Here is a 16129-nt window from a genome sequence, read left to right as displayed (position 1 = left end):
TGGCGTTTCTAACACCTCGCCACGCCCTCCGGGTTCATGATGCACTTCCGCCAATTTGCTTCGGCCCCGTCTGAGGCGTGCTGTGCGTAGTCGGGAGAAAGAGTTCTGCGCCACAGCTTCCGCCACGAAGCTGGTGGCTCTCTGCGGTTCGAAGGGTTTACTTGATGCTTCCCTAGACTCTGGTAATCTAGGGAGACTTTTTTTCTTTTCCTTAAACCCGTATTAAGCAAGCCGACGGAAATAGAATTGAAAGAGTTCTAAAATGGCGAACCGTACAGTGAAGGATGCCCACAGCATCCATGGCACCAACCCTCAGTATCTGGTGGAGAAGATCATCCGGACGCGAATCTATGAATCAAAGTACTGGAAAGAAGAATGTTTTGGACTTACAGGTGAGTGACAGCGCGCAGCCCGCGTCTCGGCCTACGGGTGTTTTCTGACTGAGGAAAGATAGACCCTCTGGGGTGATACTGGAAGAGTATGTCAACCATTCATATAAATGCTCTGTGCCTGGTCTTGTACTGGATAGGACACAGACAAATCTGACACGATCTTTCTTTTCCTCTTTTTTCTTTTTTCTTTTCAGTTTTCCGAGTCAGGGTTTCTCTGTAATAGCCCTGGATGTCATGGGACTCGCTTTGTAGAACTGGCTGGCATCGAACTCCTGCCTCTGCCTCCCGAATGCTGGGGTTAAAGGAATACGCCGCCACCGCACAGCTGACCGGGTCTTTCTTGATGCGGAAGGATTTCCTTAGGTTTTTTTAGCCATTCCATTTTTTTGATAGTCTGCTGGGTACTAGACTGTTTATCTCAGGGACCGGGTAACAGCTCCTGGAATACAACTTTCTGAAGATGTTCAAGGAATGTCACCATTCCTATAATCAAATTCTTGCTGTTCTTAAATGAGTCAGTATTTTCATTCTTGACCGGCTTCCCCTAGTCCTTTAGGTTTCTGTTTTGTTTTGGGTTTTTTTTTTTTGGTTTTTTAACACCTGAGATAAGGTTTCACTGTGTAGCCTTGGATAACCTGGAACTCTCTGTGTAGACGAGGCTGGCCTTGAACATACAGAGATTCATCTGCCTCCCACTTCTGAACTCTAGGATTAAAGGCGTGAGCCACCTCGATGGCTCCTATAAGTTCTTGAGAGGAGCTGTCTGGTCAGGTTTCCTAGCTTTGTTCAAATGCACCTGGTGTGACTCTGGCTGCGGTTCTCTAGCATGTAAATCATGTAAACCTCTTTTTGTTCTCATTATCCTTAGCTGAAAGTCACACCAGTGTTTATTTGTTTCTTTGTTTTTACTTTAGACAGGGTTTCTCTGTGTGGTCCTAGCTGTAGACCAGGATGGCCTAGAACTCACAGAGATGTGCCTGCCTCTGCCTCCCGAGTTAACCAGCATCTGGTAGTAATGAGAGGCCTTCCCCCATGATTTGTTGTATAAAGATTGAGGATTCATGAGTCCCAACCTTCCTTGATGGACTAAACAATTAAGGGGTCTGTCTCTTTCTGTAGCGGTGTAGTTCCAGGCATATATAGCCCTGGTTGTCCTGAAACTCACTCTGCAGACTAGACTGCCTAAATTCAGAGATCTGTTTGCTCTGCCTCCTGAGTGCTGGGATTGAGATGAAAGCAAGTGTCACCATGCTCAGGGTTTTTTGTTTTCCTCTCATTAAGGCTGTCATTTTTATAAATGAGCTCTTGTTCTCTTTATTAAATTCTTTTTTTTTTTGTTGTTTTGTTTTGTTTTGTTTTTCAAGACAGGGTTTTTCTGTGTAGCCCTGGCTGTCCTGGAACTCACTCTGTAGACCAGGCTGGCCTCGAACTCAGAAATCCTCCTGCCTCTGCCTCCCAAGTGCTGGGATTAAAGGCGTGCGCCACCACCGCCTGGCAATATTAAATTCTTATTGACTATTTAGGAACTCTAACCCTTTACCTTCCAACCAAGAATAATGAAAGCCTTTAATATGTCTAAGATGTGTGTCACTTTATTTTTGTCTGTTTCAGCTGAACTTGTAGTTGACAAGGCCATGGAATTAAAGTTCGTGGGTGGTGTGTACGGTGGAAACATAAAGCCAACTCCTTTTTTGTGTTTAACCCTGAAGATGCTTCAGATTCAACCTGAGAAGGATATCATTGTTGAGTTCATAAAAAATGAAGATTTCAAGTAAGTGTGTTAAGCAGTACAAAAATGTTAGTGCTTCAGGATTGACTTTGCTAACAGGACTGGCTGTTGTGTGTTTCATTTCCACAGGCTTTGGCCCTTGAACTTGTATTTTGTCTGCTGTGGTCATGTAGACCTAACTCCCCTTTCCCCCAAACATTTCACAAATTAAATAAATATACACACATAATATTTGTACATATGCTCACATGCACACAGAGTTTCATCAGAGTGATCTGTTGGTAGACATCAGATGTGGGAGTCATACAACATGGGATGTTAATCGAAAGGTTAGACCTATATCTTACTAGACTTTGGTTCCTATTGACTGTAGCCCCATAGAACTTCTTTAATTTTTTAAAGCCTATCAGTGTATGGTAGCGTAATTAGCTGCTTCATGTTTTCCATTCTCTAGGAATGCAGAGGCAGGTGTAGGAGGCAGGTATAACAGCTGATCCTGTGCCAAACAAAATGTGTTTTAAGGCCTTCGTATACAGTGATTCACATGCTTTTCACACCAGTGCCTAGTGAGTGCTAGATCTGTGACTGAGACAAAGCCTGGGGGTAGAACAAATGGCGAAGGCTGAATCTGATCCCCCATTGGGAATTGGAGAGGTGAAGCTGGCTTCAGAATACACTTTGGTTTGTTTGTTTTTTTCTTTGAAATATTGCCTCACAGTGTAGTCCTGGCTGGCCTTATATTTATGGCAGTTCTCTATGCTCTGCCTTCTGAGTGCTAGGCTTCACTTAGGATTCCTGTCAGAATGCATATTCATTGCTGTACTGTTCTTCTCACATGATAAAGCGTGGATTTCAAATAGAGATTTGAGTAAGGAATTGGATATATGTGATAAAGGAGGAGGAGGAATAACAACTCCCCAAAAAAGACAATTAGAAGTCAACTAACTTAGTAAGAACATAATGTGTTCATGCTATTCCTAACAATACAGTTTTCTTGCATTTGTCTATGACACCGATGTAGTACATTAAGTAGCATATTCTCACTTTAGAGGTTGCGAAAACAAGTTCAATGTCTGTTACTAAAGTTAGTAATTTATGAAATCAGAATTTTAACCTCTATGACTTTGACCTTTATCTAGAACCTACATTTGTGCCTATGTATGCATGTTCTGGCATTATTATAAAATGTATATTATGCCTTCTGTGTTAAACATATTACCTTTTTAGAATCTTAGGCTAATTCTGTAAAGTTTTACAGATGATATATCTGAAAGTGGAAGAACATGTATCAAGCCCCCACAGCTAGTGATTAGTAGATTAGGAAGTTGATTAGGTCTCCATGTTTTAGCCATCATCTGTTCTACGATACCTTCAGAATTACGGCTTTTTTATCTGATAGCAAGAAAAAAAAAAAAAACAATAAACATTTTTACCGACAGTTGTCATGAGAAAAGCCAGTTATAAAACTCAGGAAGTCTTGGGATGGCCTGTTGTTTGACTGTAATCTCTCTGGTAGGTATGTCCGGATGTTGGGGGCACTTTACATGAGGCTGACTGGAACTGCAATTGATTGCTACAAGTACTTGGAGCCTTTGTACAATGACTATCGAAAAATTAAGAGCCAGAACCGAAATGGAGGTATGACACCAAGTCTCTATACTGTTATTCCTCAGCCTATCCATTTTCGCATGCACTAAATATTTCTTTGTGTTATTGCTATCTGCCATCAAATTTTCTGTCTCCCTCAATGGAAGCCTTGACTCCTTGGGAACATGGCTGCCTCCCTTTTCTGCTGCATTTCGTGTTAAACACTGACTTAGGTCAGATATATTTTCCACATTTGCTCCATCCACAAGATGTAGAAGCTTCAAAATGGTTTCTTTATAAAACCTGCTTTTAGCCTGCCCAAAGTTAGCTTCCAAATCCTATAGTTTTCCGTTCTTTCCCCTGTATGCTGCTTCTCTAGGATTGTTCCCATGCTATGCTATACCTTGTAGACTAAGTGGACCTATGTTACTCATGTAGGGACTCCACTGAAAAACACTAAGCATATCCAAGGAGATGTTTCTATCATTTACAGCTACATCTTTGCTTTGTTTTGTCTTGTTTTATGGGCATGTTGCTCACTGTACTGTAGCTGAGGAATAGTATTGGAGAATTGAACCCAGGGAGGGCGCATGCATGTAAGATCAGTGCTCTGCCCCTGAGCTACTGGCTTTGTCCTTAGAGATTCACCTATGCTGAGGAAGGATTTCTAGTCATATAATCAAAAATTCTCAAGTGGAGAGATACCTATCTTCTTTGGGATAAAAGATTAGCAATTTAGTGAGAAGAATAGACCCCTATTCAAAATGGCTTAGAACAAGAGTATTGTAGATTTCAGGGCATTCTAGATACTAGAATGGTTGGACAAACTATCAGTTGAGCATCTCTATCTAGAAACCACAAATACTCCTTAGGAATTCTCAATATCTATTGTACATTAAACTTTTATAAATTTATTTCTTCACTGAAATATATATAGTTGGTAATATGCCAGGTGTTATGTCACGAATAGAAGCAACATGGTGAACGGATGGATATGACTGTGGTATCTCAGACATTCTGTGGTAGTCCTGTACAGGACACTTTAAGTAGGGTTATAGAGGTATGCAAAGTCACTTGAGCCATACGACTAAGCTAATATTAGTATGGAGATTCTAAAAAATTGTCATTTTATCTTATAAAAAATAAATATTTTTGTTTTAGTATTTGTATTGTGATTGTAAGCACATATGTGCTATGGTGCATATGTAGAAGTCAGAAGACAAACCTGAGATTTTGGGGTTTTTTTGTTTGTTTGTTTTTTCCTATTGTGAGTACTAGGGATCAAACTCAGATCATCAGCCAGTGCTTTTACCTATTGAGCTATCTTACTCACAAAAAGAAAAATATAGTATTTTGGGGGACATTATGGATTAATGTGAGAAATTACTATTAAGTGACCTATGAAAATTAACTTGAATGATATTTCTTGAGTTATCTAATCTAGTCAAGATTATATGACATAATTCAAGACCATATGTGTCTACTTTTATGTTTGTGCCTCCTGTTTTTTGGTTCTGCTACCTGGAATAGCCACGATCATCTCTCTTTATTTTTTATTTTAAAGATTTACTTTATTTATTTTATATATATGAGTACACTGTAGCTATACTGATGGTTATGAGCCATCATGTGGTTGCTGGGAATAAAGGTTGCTCACTCCAGCCTAAAGATTTATTTATTATTATATCTAAGAACACTGTTGCTCTCCAGGCAGTGGTGGCGCATGCCTTTAATCCCAGCACCTGGGAGGCAGAGGCAGGCAGTATCCTGAGTTCGAGGCCAGCCTGGTCTAGAGTGAGTTCCGGGATAGCCAGAGCTATATAGAGAAACCCTGTCTCAAAAAAACAAAAAAAACAAACAAACAAACAAAAAAAAACACTGTTGCTGTCTTCAGATGCACCAGAAGGGGGCGTCAGATCTCATTACATATGGTTGTGAGCCACCATGTGGTTTCAGGAATTTTAACTCAGGACCTTCAGAAAAGCAGTCAGTGCTCTTAATAGCTGAGCCATCTCTCCAGCCCGAAATGATTAGGTCTTGATTCCTGTTTCTAAACACTGCTTCTTCCATGAGGCTCATCCCAGGGAAGTTTGTGTGTTGTACCATCAGAGGCCGCTGACATTCATCTCTTAGTCTCTTCTTTCTAAAGAGGCTTGACTGGGCTGATACCTCTTGTCAAGCCTGAGACCCATATGGTAGAGGACAGATTCTGGAAAGTTTTCCTCTGACCTCTACACATATACTGTGGCAAAAGCATGTGCATGGGCTTGGAATATGTGAATAATAAATGTAATTAAACATTTTTAAAGAGGTAAAGCACGGGGTTGGGGACTTAGCCCAGTGGTGAGGTAAGGCTGGGGATTTAGCTTAGTGACAGAGCACTAGCTAGGCAACACAAGGCCCTACTTTCAGTTCTTGTCTCCAGAAGAAAGGAAGGAATGAAAGAGATGTGGCATGTAAGGAGCGTCATATAAAATTTCATGATTCTTTTACTCTTTGGGGAACTAAGTCATCTCCAGGTTGCTTAATCTAATCATTTTTCTCTTCCAGAGTTTGTACTGATGCATGTAGATGAGTTCATTTATGAACTACTGCACAGTGAGAGAGTCTGTGATATCATTTTGCCCCGGCTACAGGTATGAGACAAAGATCACCTTTTCCCTCCCACAAAAACATAAATACCTGCTGAAACACTGAAGCTTTAAGAGTTGTCTTAAGCCGGGCAGTGGTGGCCCAAGCCTTTAATCCCAGCACTTGGGAGACAGAGGCAGGTAGATTTCTGATTTCTTAGTTTGAGGCCAGCCTGGTCTACAGAGTGAGTTCCAAGACAGCCAGGGATACACAGAGAAACCCTGTCTCAACCTCCCCTCCTCCCCCCAAAAAAAAGTTGTCTTAATAAGTCATTATACCAAAATTTATAGAGGATAGGGAATGAGCTAGAAGCAGGTGATGCTTCATGGGTGGGCTTTGAAAGTGAGCAGAGGAAAGGTTCTTTGGGATGTTATCCTAGATAGTATAACTGGAGTATTGTTTTTTTTCAAATTGGTAAGCTAGGCTATGAAACAGAAAAAAGATCACTCGGAATGAAAAAGAAAACACTAAATCCCTTAAACTTCTTGTTTACCATCTTGCTAAAGCAAGATGATAAATGATGACTGTTCATGAAGCAACAAAAAAGGGTGGTGAACCTTCAGGCCTGAGAAAATTGCTTAGTGGGTAAAACCCTTGCTATACAAGCTGACTCCCTGATTCCATGTCCTCAGAACCCACACACAGAGTTGGTGCTTGCAGCAGTAATGCGAGCAGGCAGATGGAAGACAGAGAGAGGATAAGTGCCAGAAGCTTATAGATCAGCTAACCTATCATCCACAGCAGTGAACAAGACACCTGCATGAAACAAAGTGGAGGCAAGAAATGACACCCAGACTATCCTGTGACTTCACATGTACACTCTGGCACATGTGCTCACACTCACAGAAATGACACCCAGACTATCCTGTGACTTCACATGTACACTCTGGCACATGTGCTCACACTCACAGAAATGACACCCAAAGCGTCCTGTGACTTCACATGTACACTCTGACACATGTGTTCACACTCACAGAAATGACACCCAAAGCGTCCTGTGACTTCACATGTACACTCTGACACATGTGCTCTCACTCACAGATAAAATTTTAAAATATTGAAAGAACTAAACCACCTTACTGAAAGTTACTCTGCCAAGCATTGTGGTGCAGGACTTTGGTCTCAGCACTTGGGACCTGCTCTAGTTCTAGGACAACTAAACCCTCATGGTGAGACCATCTCCAAAACAAACAATAAACCAACACTACCCCTACCCCCGGCCAAAAAAACCCTCCAAACAACAACAAAAGCAAAACAGAAAACCCCCCAAAAAACATACAAAAACCACCCAGTGCTAGGGAAATGGGTCAGTGGTTAAGAGTGCTTGATCTCTGATAAGGACCTGAATTTAAGTCCCCAAGCACCCATGTAAAAAGCATGGCTGCTAAGTACCTATAACCCAAGCTTGGCAGGTAGATACAGACAAATGCTTAGAATTCGCTGGTCAGATAGTATAGCCAAAATGGCAAGCCTCCAGCTCAGGACTAGTCTCATTGAAGTAAAGTGGAGAGCAATAGAAGGCAGGTCCAATTCTGGCATAGGTAAACTGGCACATATATTTGCCAATTCATGTACTTTTGTCACACACACAAATGAGCAAATTTGCCTTTATAAAATTAAAACATTTGCTTTTTATGTTATTTTTATTAATCATTATTAATGCTGGGGGTGTGTGAATGTGCCAGGGCATAGAGGGGCCAGAGGACAATTAGTTTTCAACTTCCACCAGAGAATGCCAGAAGAGGGTACTGGATCTTTTGGAACTAGTAAGCCACCATGTGGGTACTGGGAGCTTAACTTAGGTCCTTTCCAAGTGCAGCAAGTGTTCTTCATAGCTGAATCATCTCTTCAGCCCTGAAGTTAACATTTTTGATGACACACAAACTGATTGACGGTGCATTGACTTTACAGTATAAGATCACAGGAAATAGAAACAATTTAAAATGAACTTGTTCCCTTCAGCCATCTGTTTGTAGGGGAACTTTAAAAAGCATATAGATTCCAGGTATATTAATAATATACCAGAGCTGTGGTTCCAAGGCTTTTCTATCAACCCCAGAAGCTCAGTGTTAGGATCAGGCTATGGAAGAAATGGCAGTGACTTTTAACTTTGACTGTGTTCTCTGTAGAAACGATATGTGCTAGAAGAAGCTGAGCAACTGGAGCCTCGAGTTAGTGCTCTAGAAGAGGACATGGATGACGTGGAGTCTAGTGAGGAAGAGGAAGAGGAAGATGAGAAGGTAAGGCATATATGAAAGTTTTAAGGGCTGGGAAGGAAGGAAATAGCCCTTATTTTATTAGTTTTTAAATTAATGATAACCTTTTCTTTTACATTCTTTGTGGATTTATTAATTACTTTTGGGGTCCTTTTGGACAAGGAGAGCTCTATTGTGTGGATAAGGCTAGCAAGACATTTCAGTTCTGCCTCAGGAATAGTAAGATCACAGGCCTGTGCCTAAAAAATAAGAGTGCTATGTTATTACTAAAATTATGAGCTTTGGTATCAAATACCCCTCAGCTTGAATACTTCTTCTCTGTCATAGTAGTGGTATGGTTTTAATAGTCCTGATTTTTCTCCCTTTGAGTTAGGGATTGTATCCACAGTGTTACCTATGCTGAATGCATATTCTGTCCCTGAGGTGCACTCCGTCCCTCCTGCTGTGTTAGATTACTTGTCTTCTGTAAAGTGACTTTAAAGAGTACTTTCCTCTGAAGACTGTCCTGTGTTCAGGAAGGGCTTAGTATATTCCCACATAATTAGTAAATGAATGGTAGCTACCAAAAAACTTGTCATGCTTGAACATATTCTTAAGGAGAGAAGTTACCTGCTGCATAGTCATATTTTGTCAGAATTAGTAATTATAGTGCTGAAAAGTTGAAAACAATCCACTTCCTCAGGTCGATTGTTGACATGATTTTTAAGCAGCTATTAAAATGATGGAAATGTGAAAGTGCTTATAGTAACAGCTGAAACATTTGCAATTACATTTTCTAAGAAACACAGCAAGAACCAGAAGGACATACAAGAAATGCTTGGCATGGTGACACACGCCTTTAATTTTGAACCCTCTAGAGAGGACAAAACCGGTAGAGCTCTGTGAGTTTGAGACTTTGCCTCTAAAACTAAAAATTAACCTCAAATTGGGTTTTATATTGATAAAACAATAATCTCATTATTTTTCCTCAACATGGAGTTATCTGTTCCTGTCCCTTGCACTATTATTTTTTTAATCCTCATTTTCCTCCACTTATGTGTTTGACATCTTTACCACAATTCCAACTTGTAAATGTTGTATGTAGATAACACTCTGGGTATTGTTACACTTTGCTTCTCTTTTGGTTGTTTTTTTATTTTTCAAGATTGGGTATATACCTCTGGCTGTCCTGGGACTATAGACAGAATGATCTCGAACTCATTAAAAGATCCACCTGCTTCAGTGTTCCCAGCTGGATTAAATGCATACACTGCCATGCCCATCTCCTGCTGCTACATACACTTCTGGTAGCGCTAGAGAAATTTGTTTGTTTGTTTATTGAGACAGGGTTTCTCTGTGTAGCCCTGGCTGTCCTGGAACTCACTCTGTAGACCAGGCTGGCCTCAAACTCAGAAATCCGCCTGCCTCTGCCTCCCAAGTGCTGAGATTAAAGGTGTGTGCCACCACTGCCTGGTGGAAAGATTAAAATCTGCTATGGCTTTGCATTTAACAGTACTAAACTTGAGTCTATTTCACATTCCTAAGGAAATCTGCATTATTATTTTTTACTGTAGTCAGTCACAGGCAGGTGATACTGTTATCAATAAAAAGGTCACTCAAAACTGTACATCGTTAATTCTTTTTTTGTCAGTAGAACTACCAACCTGTGTAGTCCAATCACTGTTGTAAAGTCACTTGAGAGATATACACTGGACAGAATAGTGAGGGAACTATAGCCATCTTCTTCATGGCTGCCTTTGATAAAATCCAGCATTCATCCATCTCTTTTCAAGCTGGAAAGAGTGCCTTCCCCTGACCACCGACGAAGAAGCTACCGAGACTTGGACAAGCCAAGGCGCTCACCTGCACTGCGGTACAGGAGGAGCCGGAGTCGTTCTCCCAGAAGGTAGGGGGCTGGAACACCTGGCCAGTGTTTATGTTTCCCTATTACTACTGAATCATCACCCTTAAAACCTCATTGGTAGACAAAAAAAAAAAAAAAAAACCAAACAGTTCTTGGGGCTAGGACAGATGGGTAAGTGTGTGAGCACTGGCTGCTCTTCTGGAAGACCTGGGTTCAATTCCCCAACACCCAGATGACAGCTCACAACTGTAACTCCAGCTCCTGGGGATCCCACACCCTCATAACTATGTACATAAAAACAAAACAAAACAACCATTTCTTTTACTTAGTTTGTCGTTAGTGAATTAAGTTGGATTTGGATATGCAGTTCAGCTATATTTGCTCACCTGTTTTCTGACTATTTATTTCCCAGATAGTATGGAGTGGCCATAATGTGAATAGCTAGCGCAGTTCCCCTGTACCTCCTATCCTCTACCAGGTATTCAAGAGCCAATAGGTCCTTTCATGCAAATGTTTTTCTAGTATTTATTTATGGCACATTTGCCATTATCTCACTGCTCAAAATAAGTTGCATGGTGATACAGTGTGTTAGAAATAGAAGAATAGAATACTACATTTCAGACATAGAACAAGTAAGAATCAGGAGCCACTGCATCCTGCCACCAATAACAGCCAGTTTAGAGAGATGTGATAGTAAGTAGTATCCTCAGAATAGGCCAAAAAGGTGATATGAGGAGGAGAGGAGCTGGGGAGGGGAGAACAGAAACGCTCGTCCAATGACCTTTTCTTCCCTAGGTCACCACCCTAGTCACAGACATAGCAAGTGTTCAGTCCCCAGCACTTCTCCCTATTTAAAAAAAAGGAGGGGGTGGTTTTAACTTTTTTCATTGTACAATATCCAGTACACTAACCTGCTCTTCCTCTTGCCACAGGCGGAGTAGATCCCCTAAAAGAAGAAGGTAGGTCTTTAGTCATTTCTGACAAGAAGGTTTTAAAAGGGGAAGTGGTGGCATTTGTTGTAAAAACATGTGCTAAGCTAGCTGTTCTTTTATCATAGTCCTTCTCCCCGACGAGAAAGGCATAGGAGCAAGAGTCCACGACGCCATCGAAGCAGGTCCCGAGACAGACGGCACAGATCCCGCTCTAAATCCCCAGGTATGGTATTTGAGCCTTCTATTGTTCATCTTAGTAACTAATCTAAAAGGAACATCAAGACTTCTGCAACATGAAATGCCAAGCTGCACTACTACCAAGCAGAAAAGGAGAGGGACGTGTAATTCAGAAGTTCACATTAGATGTTTCTGAGCTTCATTATATGGAAATGGGATTTCAGTTTTTAATCCAAATTGCTCAAATAAGGACCAGTATAATAGAAGTTGAAGTGTAAGGTAATTAATGTTTTGTTGTTAGCCATAATGTTCTAGATATACGATTTCAACACTGCATTCCCTGCCAAAACTAACAACCAGTTTAGAGAGAGATAGTGTGCGAAGAATAAGCCAAAAAGGTGATATGAGGAGAGGAGCTGGGGGAGGGGAGAACAAAAACGCTCATCCAATGACCTTTTCTTCCCTAGGTCACCACCGTAGTCACAGACATAGAAGCCACTCAAAGTCTCCTGAAAGGTATGGGTTAAATCTCTATTTTAAGAATTTAGTGCTTGGCTGGAAGGTACCTAACTGAGTAAATAAGTTTCTTGTCATGAAAGCATGGGGACTAGAGTTCAGTCTGAAGCAACTGTGTTAAAAGCCAGTTTTTTGTGAAACTGAAATTTTAGTGCTAGAGAGAAGACCCCTTGACCTTGCTGGCCAACCAGTCTAGCCAGTCTTAAGGCCTCAAATTCAGTGAGAGACCCTGTCTCAAAAAATGAAGTAGAGAGTAATTTAGGAAGACATTTGATGTTTACCTCTGGCTTGTGAAAGGGGGGGGGGGGGTGCGTGTGCACGAGGAATTTTGTTTTGATGTATTTGCAATTAATTGTCACAAGACAAAAACAGGCTTTTTTTTTTCCTCTGAAAATTCCTAGAATTCAATTTCTTCTGTACTTGCTTTCCTTTATATAGTTAAAACTTTGGACAGCAGGGGAGCTATAGTCTCAATGGTTCTGGGCTTTAAGAACTAATTTTTTTCCTTAAGTATTCCCCACCCCCACCCCCCGAGATAGGGTTTCTCAGTTTAACAGTCCTGGCTGTCCTGGAACTCACTTTGTAGACCAGCCTGCCCTTGAATCCACAGATCTGTCTGCCCCTGGTGGGGTTAAAGGCATGCGCCACCACACCCAGCTTAAGATTTGTTTTTATTTTGAATTATATATGTGTGTGTATATCTGAAGTGAGTGCAGATGCCAGTGGAGGTGAAAGGTATGAAATCCCCAGGTACTGCAGTTTTTGTAAGCCACCAAATGTGGGTACTAAGGATTGAACCAACTTTTAAAACTTAACAGCTGAATGCCTGGAAAACAAAAACAAAAAAAAACCTTGATTGGATCTCAGTGGCTTCAAGGATAAAGTTCTTGCTATGCAAAGTGGTCCAAATCCTTAGATACCACGTTTTAAAAGCCAGGCAGGTAATATACTTCCTTGAATACCAACACTGAAGACAGAGACAGGATCCTCAGGGTAGGCTGGTTATCTAGACTAGCTTCATTTTAAGCTCTAGTTTTCTGTTGCTGGGATAAATGGCATGACCCAAAGCAACAGATTTCTTTCAGATTGTACTTCCAGGTACAATCCTTGTCCTTATACTTCGTCCTTGATTTAGGAAAGTCAGGGTAGGAACTCAAGCAAGAGCTGTGGGGGAGAGCTGCATACTGTCTTTGCTTTCTGGCTAGCTTTCTTACACAGCCTAGACCCAACTACCTTGCGATGATGCTGTCCTCAGTGGGCTGGGCCCTTCCACCTCAATCTAGACAAGCTCTCACAGACATAGCCAAGGCTAGTCTACTGTAGACAAATCCTCTGTTGAGATTCCTTTTCCCAGGTGATTGGGTTGTGTCAACTGGAAAACTACCTCAATAAATACAATGAAAACAAGAGTGTCACAGCTTCCAGCCTGCATATGCACTCAAGTATATTTTTCAATGTCATGTAACACACAAATACAAATTAAATTGTACTAGGTATGGTGATACACCTGTAATCTCAGCAATGGGAAGGAAAAAGTGGGAGATGTCAATAAAGCAACCACAAAGTATCTAATGTTCATGTCATCTGTACTCAGTGTCAGCATACTATGTTCATCTTATTTGCTACTTAATTGAATGATTTTCATCTATTACCTTTCAGGTCTAAGAAAAGCCACAAGAAGAGCCGGAGAGGAAATGAGTAATGGATTCATCTTGATTTTAGTCCACATGACCTCCTGTAGATATGAGAGTATCTGTTTAAGTAGAATGATCAAGATCTCCTCTTAAAGCAGCTATGAGTATTTTGGGTTTTTCAAAATCAACTTCTTGTTTTGTTGGGTTTTGTTTTTATTTTATTATTACAGAGGTGCTAAGTTTTGTATCTCTTTGGATTATAACCAACAGCTTTGAAGAGTGTTTTTGACCAAATCAAGGTCAGGTTTTGGCCTAACCAACTATGGTTATTCATACTTAACAGGGTGAAGACCTGGGAATTGGAGAGGTTCCTGAGTAAAAAGATGTAATCCTTTTATTTGTAATTAAACCTGCCACAGTTCTCATTTTCTCTGGTTTTTTGTTTCTTCTCTATGATTAACTGCTTTGAGGATCTTCTGGTTTATGCTACTGCTATGTAAACATGCCTTGTAAACACCCAGCTACTAAAGCATAGTAATTCCTAACTTCTCACTAAGTACAGACAGCAGTAGTGGCAATAAACATGCAAAATAACTAGTTAGTAGTTTTGCAAGAACAGGATACATTCAAACATAAAGCTTTTTCTGGATTTTTTTTAATTCAGGTTCAAACAATTCAACATGATGCATTTCACATCCTTTATACAAGCCAGGCATCATGGTTCACACCTGTAATTTCAACACAGGCTGAGGCAGAGTACTGTTTCTGGTTTTGACCTAAATTGCTATATAACAGAAGAGACTGCTTTTAGAGGGAATGGAAGAGGGTTGTGGTAGAAATGAAAACAACACATTCAGTTTAGTAAGTTTAAGAGAGTTGTGTTTCCATATGGGTAAAAATAGGGACTAGTGGAGTTCAGAGCATAGTGATCTAGGCTAGAACTGACAACCATGGAAGATTTAGATGCCCATAGAATATGTCTGAGAAGATATAAGAACAAACAGCAGTGCCACAGACAATGCCAATACTTGTCACTACTAATACAGGTCACCTAGTAAATACTGGAATTAGCAATTCACAAAGGTAAGTAAGAAATCAGTAGGTCAAAGGCACAAGTCCATAGGCACTGATACCTCATTGAGAGTATTCTGATCCTAACTTGTTGTCTCCCGGTGGGTGCTCTAGGACTGGGACGAACAATTATCTGTGGGAGCAAGCAGTTAGTAAGGAAAGACACAGATGCCAGGTAGAAGTGATAAGAGATCTTTACTGTAATTCACTCAGTATTTATAGTTAGGCTTGGGAATCAGACCCAGAGGAATTCGACACTTGCCCATATAACATAAACAGGAGAAAATCCATTAACACCAGACCAGAAGGAGATCTTGAAAGGAAGATCCGGTAAACCTTTAACATAAGTATGAGACTTGCTAAGTCTATGATCTAAGGAGCAGCAGTCAGGACTCCTCCACACAGCAGGTGCTCAACTCCAGCTTGCAGTCTGTGGGGGCTGCTTACAGAACCAAGTCACTCCCAAGCAACAAGGTTGGGGGAAGGAGTCCACACTACCTAGAACAGCTCCTTTTGCCTGTACTTACCTTTTCTCCTTTAAGACGGGAGAAATGATTGACTTCTTGCAACTCTATCTAATCCTAGGAGGAATTGTAAACATTAGCAGCCTTATAGCATCCAGCTTCAGGGAATCATATCTGGCTATAGGATAAACATTTCTATTGTTTTCTGTTGACTGATAACTTGGCACTTTTATCGTAATATTGTGTTAAAAAAATTCTTTTTACAGCCAGGCGGTGGTAGCGCACGCCTTTAATCCCAGCATTTGGGAGGCAGAGACAGGCGGATTTCTGAGTTCGAGGCCAGCCTGGTCTACAGAGTGAGTTCTAGGACAGCCAAGGCTACACAGAGGAACCCTGTCTCGAAAAAAAAATCTTTTTACTATTAAGGTAGATTTAAGTAACCTGTAATAAAAAGGCCCCAACAATATTTTGAGGGAAACTTTCCCCAATTTTAAAGCATACATTCATTGTAGTAGGATCTGGATCAATGGGCAGCAGGAAGCATAATATCCCTGTTGTTTAATACAAATAAATAAAGTAATGGTGAGTATGGCACATTTACTACTAGAGACCATTTTTGGCAAACCACAAACTTGTAGAGATAAGATTTTAGGGACCGATTTCTTTCTTCTGTTTTACATATTATTACATGAGGCCTTTGAATAGTAGCTTTAAAATACTTTGGTTATCACATAGTCTTAGGAGTATGTTCTACATCTCAATTGTACACATGCATATAGTCTTTGTGCTGATGCAGGCTTTAAGAAAAACAGGGCGTGCAGTGTAGCACAAGCCTTTAATCCGAAAGGCCAGCTTAGTCTACAGAGTGAGACAAGACAACCAGCCGGGCGGTGGTGGTGCACGCATCCCAGCACTTGGGAGGCAGAGGCAGGTGGAT

General features: G+C 40.8%; 1 protein-coding gene across 2 annotated transcripts in view; it reads left to right on the top strand.

Annotated features, from left to right (window-relative positions):
• Prpf38a (pre-mRNA processing factor 38A) overlaps window positions 1-14083 on the top strand; it is a 47237-nt gene extending 33154 nt beyond the window's left edge. The window contains exons 1-10 of one of the 2 annotated variants that reach the window (XM_031378140.1): window positions 19-392; window positions 2004-2163; window positions 3638-3759; window positions 6259-6344; window positions 8469-8579; window positions 10328-10440; window positions 11331-11357; window positions 11456-11553; window positions 11975-12023; window positions 13683-14083. In XM_031378140.1, the coding sequence (XP_031234000.1) occupies window positions 263-392; window positions 2004-2163; window positions 3638-3759; window positions 6259-6344; window positions 8469-8579; window positions 10328-10440; window positions 11331-11357; window positions 11456-11553; window positions 11975-12023; window positions 13683-13725 (939 nt within the window). In that variant the 5' untranslated portion in view covers window positions 19-262 and the 3' untranslated portion in view covers window positions 13726-14083. Of the gene's footprint in view, window positions 1-18; window positions 393-2003; window positions 2164-3637; window positions 3760-6258; window positions 6345-8468; window positions 8580-10327; window positions 10441-11330; window positions 11358-11455; window positions 11554-11974; window positions 12024-13682 lie in introns of those variants that run through there. The other variant, XM_031378141.1, reaches the window with a different exon arrangement.
• Window positions 14084-16129: the final 2046 nt, after the last annotated feature.

This window comes from Mastomys coucha, unplaced genomic scaffold (genome assembly GCF_008632895.1).
Source record: "Mastomys coucha isolate ucsf_1 unplaced genomic scaffold, UCSF_Mcou_1 pScaffold18, whole genome shotgun sequence".
NCBI lineage: Eukaryota > Metazoa > Chordata > Mammalia > Rodentia > Muridae > Mastomys > Mastomys coucha.
This window is presented reverse-complemented; position numbering and strand designations above follow the sequence as displayed.